Source organism: Amblyraja radiata, chromosome 13, assembly GCF_010909765.2.
Source record: "Amblyraja radiata isolate CabotCenter1 chromosome 13, sAmbRad1.1.pri, whole genome shotgun sequence".
Classification (NCBI taxonomy): Eukaryota; Metazoa; Chordata; class Chondrichthyes; order Rajiformes; family Rajidae; genus Amblyraja; species Amblyraja radiata.
In genome coordinates this window covers 60,940,992-60,951,168 of record NC_045968.1, presented here as the reverse complement: position 1 = coordinate 60,951,168, position 10,177 = coordinate 60,940,992, and the positions used below count along the sequence as shown (strand labels likewise).

The following is a 10,177-nucleotide window of genomic DNA, read 5'->3' as shown; positions in this document are numbered from 1 at the left end:
CCTTTGGATGGATTATGTTTCTCTGTATTGCATAAGAAAGCAAAATCATAAACATTGAGGCATGACCCCCTCTAAATGTACAATTAATCCGCCTGATTTGGGCTCACACACCACCACCACAGATATTCCCATTGTCCCGTACATTCCGCCAATCTCTTTCTCAGTTCTAACCAAAGATCCTATAGCGGAGCAAGATAGACCACTCTTGCTGACATGTAGTACGCAACGGAACGGAACGGAACGTGGGCCTATTTTTCATCCATTTCCGTAACCGGACCCGACCCGACTCGCAGTGTAATCAACGTTGCGGGGGAACAGTTTGTGTTAATAAATTAAAATTCTGAAAATGAGGAGAAGATTTTTACCAAATAACTTTGATTTTTACGAGGATGTTTCCGTAACCGGCTTCCATCTCCGCACTATTATCATATGGGATCTTTGGTGCGGAGACGGAAGCCGGTTACGGAAATGGGACCTTAAATTACCCATGAATCTGCCCATGACCGTACTACGTCTTTTTCGTCGAGTGGACTATCTTGCTCGCTATAGGATCTTTGGTTCTAACGGCCTCCAACTTGAAGTAATAACTGTTTCTCTTTCCATGGAAGCTGCCTAACTTGCTGAATGTATTCACCATTTTCTTTGTTTTAAATTATTGTATAGATTACATCTAAATTTACCGTCACCATTAAGTGCAACAGTGCATTCATGTTTAATCAACTCAATAAAATGCACTGATGACATATGCAATTTCTTCTGTTATGTTTAATGGTCTCATCTATCTCCTAAATCTCTGGGGAAGTACAATACTTCTGCCCTCTAAAAAGTTGCTTTTAAATGCAGCATTTTAATTGTCCATGTAATAATAATAATAATGGATGGGATTTATATAGCGCCTTTCTAATACTCAAGGCGCTTTACATCGCATTATTCATTCACTCCTCAGTCACACTCGGTGGTGGTAAGCTACTTCTGTAGCCACAGCTGCCCTGGGGCAGACTGACGGAAGCGTGGCTGCCAATCTGCGCCTACGGCCCCTCCGACCACCACCAAGCACTCACACACATTCACACACATTCACACACAGGCAAAGGTGGGTGAAGTGTCTTGCCCAAAGACACAACGACAGTAGCATTATGCGTTAGAATGAGCCAGAAACTAACTTTGGTATCTCTGAATGAGAACAAATATTTTTCACTACTCAACACCAGTGAAATTTTAATATATTTTGAATGCTTTATTAATGTGCATATAAATGCAGCTTTAATACCACCCTACATTGGTGTTTCCACAGAAGTTGTAGCAGTCAACAATCTTTTCAAACTAATAAAGCTTTCTTGACTTTCTGACAGTATGATATTTTCGAAATCAAATTGGTTCAATTCATAGATTACTTCCCTAAAGGGGTAATGTATTCAAATGTCACCACTATTAGTTTGTCCGTGAATCATAAAAAACATGACATATTCTCAATGTTCAGCGTGTGTTGGGTTCCAAAATTAAATACAAATAGCACATTATTACAATCACATATATCTTTATAATGTATTTCAAAAACAGTGAAAACTTGGGCATATTCCTTTGTCATTATGTCACAAACCCTCATTACCATTCTAATTCATATATTTTTTAAAATCTTTTGAAAAGTGTTTTGTTTAAAACTTGAGCTTTGGTTGATAGAAAAGCAGAACATTGTTACACAAAAATCACCATGCACGGTAACTGTTATGGCAAGAATGTAGCCTTCCATTGCAAAGGTAATGGTGGTAAATTAAGAAAGTCTTGCGATATCTATGCAGGGCTACGACAGCACATTTGGTGCACTGCGTACAATTCTGGTACCCACATTTAAGATGGAAAATGCTTCCACACATTTCACTGTACCGATTGGTACATTTGACAAATAAATGTATCTTGTATCTTGTATCTTGAAGATATTAATTGATTCCTGGAAGTATCATGTGGTCTAATTTAAGATGTTGGGCAGGTTCGGACTATACATGTTGGAGTTTAGAAGAATTTGTTTTCCTGAAGGTATATACAGAGAGGTGTTTTCTTTTGTGTGGTAAACTAGTTTTTTTGTATAAGAACTGCCCATTTTACATGAGAATAAGGAGGAACTTTTCTCAGATGTTTGTAAATCAGAAAACTGTGGAGATTAAACCATTCAATGTAGTCAAGGGTGAGAGACAGATATTTGATCTGTAGGGTTTAAGAAGGAACTGCAGATGTTGGAAAATCGAAGGTACACAAAAAAGCTGGAGAAACTCAGCGGGTGTAACAGCATCTATGGAGTGAAGGAAATAGGCAACGTTTCGGGCCGAAACGTTGCCTATTTCCTTCGCTCCATAGATGATACTGCACCCGCTGAGTTTCTCCAGCTTATTTGTGTACCTTTGATCTGTAGGGATTGAATGGTTATGGGTTTCAGGCAAAAAAGTGGAGCTGAGGCCAATGTCAGATCAGGCATGTTCTTGTTGAAAGGTACGAATGGCCTACACCCAGTTGTATCTCTTACATTTTAAGTACTTACTTATTTAGTTAAGTTCTTTAACATTAATTGTTTAACTCCAGTATTTCGATACCAATGCCTATTGAAAACCATATTGGGGAAAATAGAGAATGAACCTGAATACTCTTTAAGGTGGAAGTTTAACCAACAAAGGATGAAGTTAAGGCACAATTGTATGGAAGTGGGTCACGGACAAATGGGTTTTTGACCCAAATGCCTACTCTGACTAATTGTTCTGGAAAAGGGAGTCAAATGCAGTCAAAGAAAGCTGTCATACCAGATACCAGTTTTTGTGTGGTTGTGTCTTGGGTTGAAAGCTAAAATGATAATGACATGGATTGTTAAAATCATACACTTAATCTAATCTTAGATCATGCATTTAATCTCTGCTCATCATCATAATGTTCAAGCAGGGTTGCCAAATCTCCAGCCCTGTACAAAGTTTGAATCTTCTTGCTAAAGTATTGTCCTTTAAGCATGGATTGATTCTGGGCCTGCAAGAGGTCTACATTATCAGCCAAAAATCATTGAAGACTTTGTAGTAATGAATTCAGAACATGTTGCCGTAACTCAATCGGCATTGCCCACCCATGACTCCTTGACCTTTCCTTGCTCCCCCCAATGCACAATATCGTTTACCAAGTTTGATTCATTCTCTTACTTTCATCTTTGAGAATTCCCTGTATTATGCACACAGCAGAAACTCACCCATAGCTGTCAATGTTCAAGGAAGTATTTACTGAATTCCCTGAATATCTTGCACAATGATTCCATTTACTTCTTGTTCATCTAAGATCTCTACTATCCTGCAGTGGTGAAATGTTTACAAATAAACCATGCACATGATTGCAAACTTCAGATGTGTGACTTCACAGGAGAGAATTGATGAATATGTTAAATTGTTAAACGCATTCATCCTACAGAAAAGCACTAATTTGAATATATGTTTTTGTGCATAACAGGTAGAAAATAAAAATACATTGTTGGTTCTTGGAGCAAACAAGTCAGGCAATGCTGCAGGGTTTCATGAGCTGTACTGTACAATGGAATTTTTCCACAATGACCGATCTGAGACCTAGCAATGCTAGCTCATGGCATTGTGGAAAGTTTTCAGCAGCTTATACAGATAATGGGACACAATGCAAGAATCATCCTGAAAGGCCTTTTCTGTACTGTGTAATCAGTCATTTTAAATTGGCGGGTGTAGAAGCATACTGGATGTTATCTCCCTACTAATGTAAAAAACAAGAGGGGGTGGAGGGGCAGAATCTCTTGAAAAGATAAACGTCTCAGCCGAGTGGTCCTTCAAATAAAAGGTGCACTCCATCTGAATAAAGGAGCTTAATATCGTGAATTTATATTACTTGATCGTGGCTCATTTTGACCATAGCAAGAAACAATCTGCTGGAGGAAGTCGTGGGTTGAGCAGCATTTGTGGGGTGCAAGGCAATAGTCATCATTTCACATTGAAACCCTGCAGCAGGACTGCATAATATCACACATCTTTGGTTCTTTAGAAATAAATATTAAGCAGCTAAAGGGGACAGAATCTGAAATAATTTGGAGTAAACATTGTTGACACGATGACCAAGGCATTGGGTTAGTAATGCATCATGAGCAATTATGATTTAAATCAACATAGGCATGACAGAAGAAAAATGTTCACTGTTTATGTTGTATGTAAAAAATAATATAATTGATCATGGATAATTCTGGCCAAAATCACTCACAATTCTCCATATTTCATGGGCACGTCACATAAAGGCACTGGAATAAGACAAACAGCTAACAAAATGGTATCTGCTCTCATACACACTTGAATCTAGCTCTTACAAGCCTCATCTAAGTAGTCATCTATAAGATTCTGAGTGTATCACAAAAGTAGATTTCTTACATATCTATATTTGCCCACAGCCATTAACAAGGTACTGCGTTTTAGTAACATAATTTAATCCATCTTTATAATATCTATAATGTAAAATAATATTGACTGTTTTTGATCCCCCCCCCTGTACTTTAAAAGTAGCTACTCTACTGAGAGTTGCCAGAGGCTTCAGCACCTACCATGAAGTGCGAAACATAATGCAACAGGAGATACCTACACACAGTATAAGGCGTGATTTAAGAATGAGTCCAGCCAGCAAAGCAACATTTATATATCTTGTAATCTTTAAATGTTTCCACTTGCTTTCCTCTCCTTGTATTTTGATATTTAAAATACTAATCATTTTCCATTGCTTCTCGTCAAGATCCTTTTTCTTCATTATCCTCATTTGACACCGAACATTGAAGGATTCTTGAAAAGTTGTTATTTCAGTTGCATTCCCACTTTTAATATTTTGTTCATATACTATTTTAAAATGTGAGATTATACTTTGCACATATAAGGCCGATATACCTGGGATTGTGATTTATTTTCAGTTATTAAATCTGTAAATTAAAATTCTTACATTATGCACTAATTGTGCATTTAAATACAGAATTCTCTTTACTGTTGTTTTACCATAATCTGAATATGACCATTTGTGTTAAGACTTCCACTACCATAGTTATGCGAATGAGCAGTATATTTACGCTTTTTCTGTTACTCTGACAGCAAGGACGGGTAATATGGAAGTGGGCTGCAGGACCTATACTCTTCCACTGTAACAATAGATAAAATACAAATTGCCTGCATGATCAGCTGGATGGTTATTCAGTTGCAGACTGTAATATATAATTCACAAAGAAAAGGTACGTTATTTTGCTTTTTGAATGGCATTGCACAATTAGATTCAAAACTTGCAGCGTAAAATACTTCAAAATATACCGCCTACGTATGCCAAACGAGCTTAAATTTTCAATTCATTTAGAAAAGCACAGCTTCAAGGTACTCTGTAATGAAATGGACACTATCAATCTGCATTGGAAATATGCTTGTATCTACAGCTCAAATCCTGGGTCATGTGGATTTTTAAAAAATACATCAATTTATTCCACTTTATTTCCTCAGGAAAAAGCTATAGATAGTTGTCCCATTTGCTTTGTATCCCACAGGCTAGTGATACACAAGACATGTACTGTGTTTATAACATTTAATAATCTTAACATTTTAGTTTAAAAAGTGCACAATATATAGTATGTCTTCGTTTATCATGATTTCCCCTTGGATCAGTATTTCAGCATATTTTTTCCAATTTTTTGTACAGATTATCCAGTGTAAAGTTCCATCAGTTCCAACTGCAACTACCACACCTCACACTGCTTTCCAGGATTCATTGGCGTTCCCAAGGGACAATTGAAATGTTCACCAAAGTCTTTAGAATTTGATAATGTTCCAATAACCCGAATTCTTTCTGGGCTGTGTGGATCAGTAATGAGCCCCTCATGCGCACTCTCCGGGGTACGCACTGAGCACCATACCTGTTAGATAATAACAATTACAGCTAGTTGCATTATTTATCTGTAAAAAAAAATACGTCACAATAATACAAGCTTTATCACTTTAGGTAGCAAATCTTTACTCAATCATTTAAAATAACCAGCAACCCAATTTTGTAAACTGCAGAGACACAAAAAGCTGGAGTAACTCAGACTTGACCATAGAGGGAGTACAGAGAAGGTTCACCAGACTGATTCCTGGGATGGCAGGACTTTCATATGAAGAAAGACTGGATAGATCGACTTGTACTCGCTAGAATTTAGAAGATTGAGGGGGGATCTTATAGAAACTTACAAAATTCTTAAGGGGTTGGACAGGCTAGATGCAGGAAGATTATTCCTGATGTTGGGGAAGTCCAGAACTAGGGGTCACAGTTTAAGGATAAGAGGGAAGTCTTTTAGGACCGAGATGAGAAAATCATTTTTTACACAGAGAGTGGTGAATCTGTGGAATTCTCTGCCACAGAAGGTAGTTGAGGCCAGTTCATTGGCTATATTTAAGAGGGAGTTAGATGTGGCACTTGTGGCTTAAGGGATCAGGGGGTATGGAGAGAAGGGAGGGATGGGATACTGAGTTGGATGATCAGCCATGATCATATTGAATGGCGGTGCAGGCTCGAAGGGCCGAATGGCCTACTCCTGCACCTATTTTCTATGTTTCTATGTTGACCCAAAACATCACCTATTCCCTTTCTCCAGTGATACTGTCTGACCCGCTGAGTTACTCCAGCATTTTGTGTCTATCTTCGGTATGAATGAATGAATGAATGAATGAATGAATGAATGAATGAATGAATGAATGAATGAATGAATGAACCAGCATCAGCAGTTCCTTCCTACACATTTTATGAGCAGCATGTCAGACTTGGACACAAATGTTGAGGCTACAGGATCATTGATGAGGGAATATTTTGGTGTTGCTCCACACAAGACTACCACTAATCTATGACTTGACTCTACGTATTCCACTTTGGCCCAGATCCTTTGGTAGCTTTGGTCCTTCTCAGAGTCATTGCCCTGCATCAATTTGTTTGTGGAAGAGTTCCATATTTCTGCCATGTTTTGCATCACACTTGTCAACTTTGACTCTGGAGGGCCTACCTGTATTTTCTATGACAATGCACTCTCAGTCCCATACTCCAAATCAACCACTCTCTGTGCCTCCTCAAACCCCCTTAATATCTATAAAACTTTGACCAAATCATCCATTAGTCTTTGTAATTTAGCCTCATGTTTTTACTCTTGTAGTACAAGTGTCAATCTAGATAGAAACAGAGAAAGAGAGAAAATAGGTGCAGGAGTAGGCCATTCGGCCCTTCGACCCAGCACCACCATTCAAAATGATCAGGGCTGATCGTCCAAAATCAGTACCACGTTCCAGCGTTTTTCCTCATATCCCTTGATTCCCTTCGCCCTAAAAGCCAAATCTAACTCTCTCTTGAAATGCATTCCTGTAAGGTCAATACGGACTTTCTAAGATATGATATCCAGAACTATTCATGGAATTTGAAGTATATTTAAACTATGAACCTTTGTAGCCATTGGTTAACTTATTTCCTCGTTCATTCTAGTGCTCTAGATATAAAAGCAATTGACCGTTTCAATTGCTCTGTCCATCGATGATGTGATAATCCTTTAAATTATATAGACCCCCAATTTTTTAGCCTTTTACTTTTAGAAAGTGTGCAGCCATATTTAGGTCCACAATGGGCGATCTCAGATGGGTTACGGTGAAATTCACTTGCCCATTTGACCCCATTCATATAATGTACAAACAAATCCTTGTGACTTACTCTTCCTGTCCATACCGCTACAATTGTAGTTATTTTGTTGTCGGCAAACTTGGTTTTATGTACCTTCATTCACGATGTTTATGGGTATATCGTGTCAGTGGGGGAGTACTTTGGGACCAGTGAGCAAGATTCTAGTAGTTTCATGATAATTATGGAAATAGCTAGGACTGGTCGGATGGGGGAGTTCAGGGACAACATGTCCTCTTAGAGTGAAGCACAGGGCAGGCAGGATTAGAGAATCTACTGGTAGAGTCACAGGAGATGGGCGCAGTCTTAAACGCAGTCTGTTTTCACCAGAGAGCAAGTGAAGCTAGTGAGTTCAGTGATATCCCGAAGCATGTCGACATTATGAAGGAGTTGTCGGTGGTTGTTGAAGCACATGAAGGTGGACAAATCCACAGGGCCTGACCAGTGTATATTGGGACATTGTGAGAAGCAAGGAAGAAAATTGCTGGGGCACGGCAGAGGTTTTTATATCTTCCTTAACCACGGGTGAGGTAGCAGGAATGGGCTGGAGTTGTGCCTGTATTTAAGAAGGGCTGCAAGGACAAGCCAGGGAACTGCAGGCCAGTGAGGCCAACATCAGTGTTGGGCAAGTTACTGGAGATGAGTCTGAGAGACAGGATCAATCTGCATTTGGAAAGGCAAAGAACTCTCCAATTGAATGGAGTTATTGAAGAGGTGAGCAAAAGGATTGGTAAGGCAGAGTGGTGAATGTTGCTTACCGGAACTTTAGCAAGGCCTTTGACAAGGTCCTGCATTGTCGGCTGGTCAAGCAAGTTAGCATGGGATCCTGGGGAAGATGGCAAATTAGATACATAATTGGTGATAGGAGACAATGAATGGTAGTGGAGAATTGCATTTCAGACCTGTAACCAGCAATGTGCTGCAGGGATTAATGTTGGGTCCCTTATTGTTCATCACATATGTTATTAATTTGCTGCTAGGTGGCATGTTTAGCAAGTTTGCACATTACACCAAAATTAATGGTACAGTGGGCAATGAAGACGACTGTCGAAAGTTGTAAGAGGATCTAGATCAACTGGAAAAGTGGGCAAGGGAAAGGCAGATCAAATTTACTTCGACAAGTGCAAAGTGATACATTTTGGGAAGTTAAACTAGACCAGCATATACACCGTGAATGTTAGTTCCCTGGGGGAGTATTATTGAACAGCAAGACGTTGGGGTACCAGTACGTAGCTGCCTGAAAATGGCAACACAGGTAGACAGAATGGTGAAGAAGGCAAATGGTATGCTTGCATTCATCATCTGGGGCACTGTGTCTAGATGTCGGGACATCAAGATACAGTTGTATCAAGTTGCACTTGGAGTACTGAGTGCAGTTCCGATCACCCTGCTGTAAGAAGAATATGATGAAGTTAGAGAGAGTGCAGAAAAGATTCAATGGGATGTTGCTTGGGTTAGAGCAAACTTGTTGTGCATAGGGGCCGGATCCCATGTCTGTGAGCGGTTGGCAGGCCGCATCAAATAAAGTTTATTTAATGAACCTTGACATATTTATATAGTTATTTATACAATGTACTGTGCGGTTCAGGTCTGAGGGACCGGGTCTTCCTGGCTCAGGGGGATGACATAACGGGGGGAGAGAGAGAGAGAGAGAGAGAGAGAGAGAGAGAGAGAGAGAGAGAGAGAGAGAGAGAGAGAGAGAGAGAGAGAGAGAGAGAGAGAGAGAGAGAGAGAGAGAGAGAGAGAGGGAGAGGAGAGAGAGAACCGGGACAGAGCAGCCAGCCTTCCGCCCAGTAGCTACTTGCCAACCACCACCGGTTGCACCTGTACCGAAGAACACCGTGTCTGGCTGGCGGGCAATAATCAGTCTTCTTCCCAGGTCGGGGAGTCTAAAACTAACAGGCATAGTTTAAGGTGAGAGGGGAAAGATTTAGAGGGGCAAGTTTTTTGCAGGGTATGTGGAACCAGCTGCCAGAAGCAGTGATGGGGGCAGATACAATTCAATGTTTGAAAGGCATTTGGACAGATACATCGATATTTTTTGTTAGAGGAATATGGATCAAATGCAGGCAAGTATTTGCATAGGTACACAAAAATGCTGGAGACACTCAGCGGGTGCAGCAGCATCTGTGGAGCGAAGGAAATAGGCAAATAGGTTGCCTATTTCCTTCGGATCAGTCTGAAGAAGGGTTTCGTCCCGAAACGTTGCCCATTTCCTTCACTCCATAGTGCTGCTGCACCCGCTGAGTTTCTCCAGCATTTTTGTGTACCTTCGATTTTCCAGCATCTGCAGTTCCTTCTTAAACACAAGTATTTGCATATATTTGCATCATGGTTGGCATGATGGGTTGGGAAGAAGGGCCCAGTTTCCAAGGGTAGGATTTTGAATCTACAATGAACAGAGTACGGCCTTTAGTTTAGTTTAGTGTCATGTGAAAGGCACAGTGAAAGACACTGGTGAGGGGAGGTCTGTTTGTCCTGGAGC

General features: G+C 40.0%; 1 protein-coding gene across 2 annotated transcripts in view; it reads right to left on the bottom strand.

The window, feature by feature from the left end:
- Positions 1–5,574: 5,574 nt before the first annotated feature.
- The window catches only part of ece2 (endothelin converting enzyme 2), a 199,050-nt gene continuing 194,447 nt past the window's right edge, over positions 5,575–10,177 (bottom strand). For both annotated transcript variants that reach the window (XM_033032198.1, XM_033032197.1), the window contains exon 19: positions 5,575–5,914. In XM_033032198.1, coding sequence (XP_032888089.1) covers positions 5,738–5,914 — 177 coding nt within the window. In that variant the 3' untranslated portion in view covers positions 5,575–5,737. The remainder of the gene's footprint in view (positions 5,915–10,177) is intronic.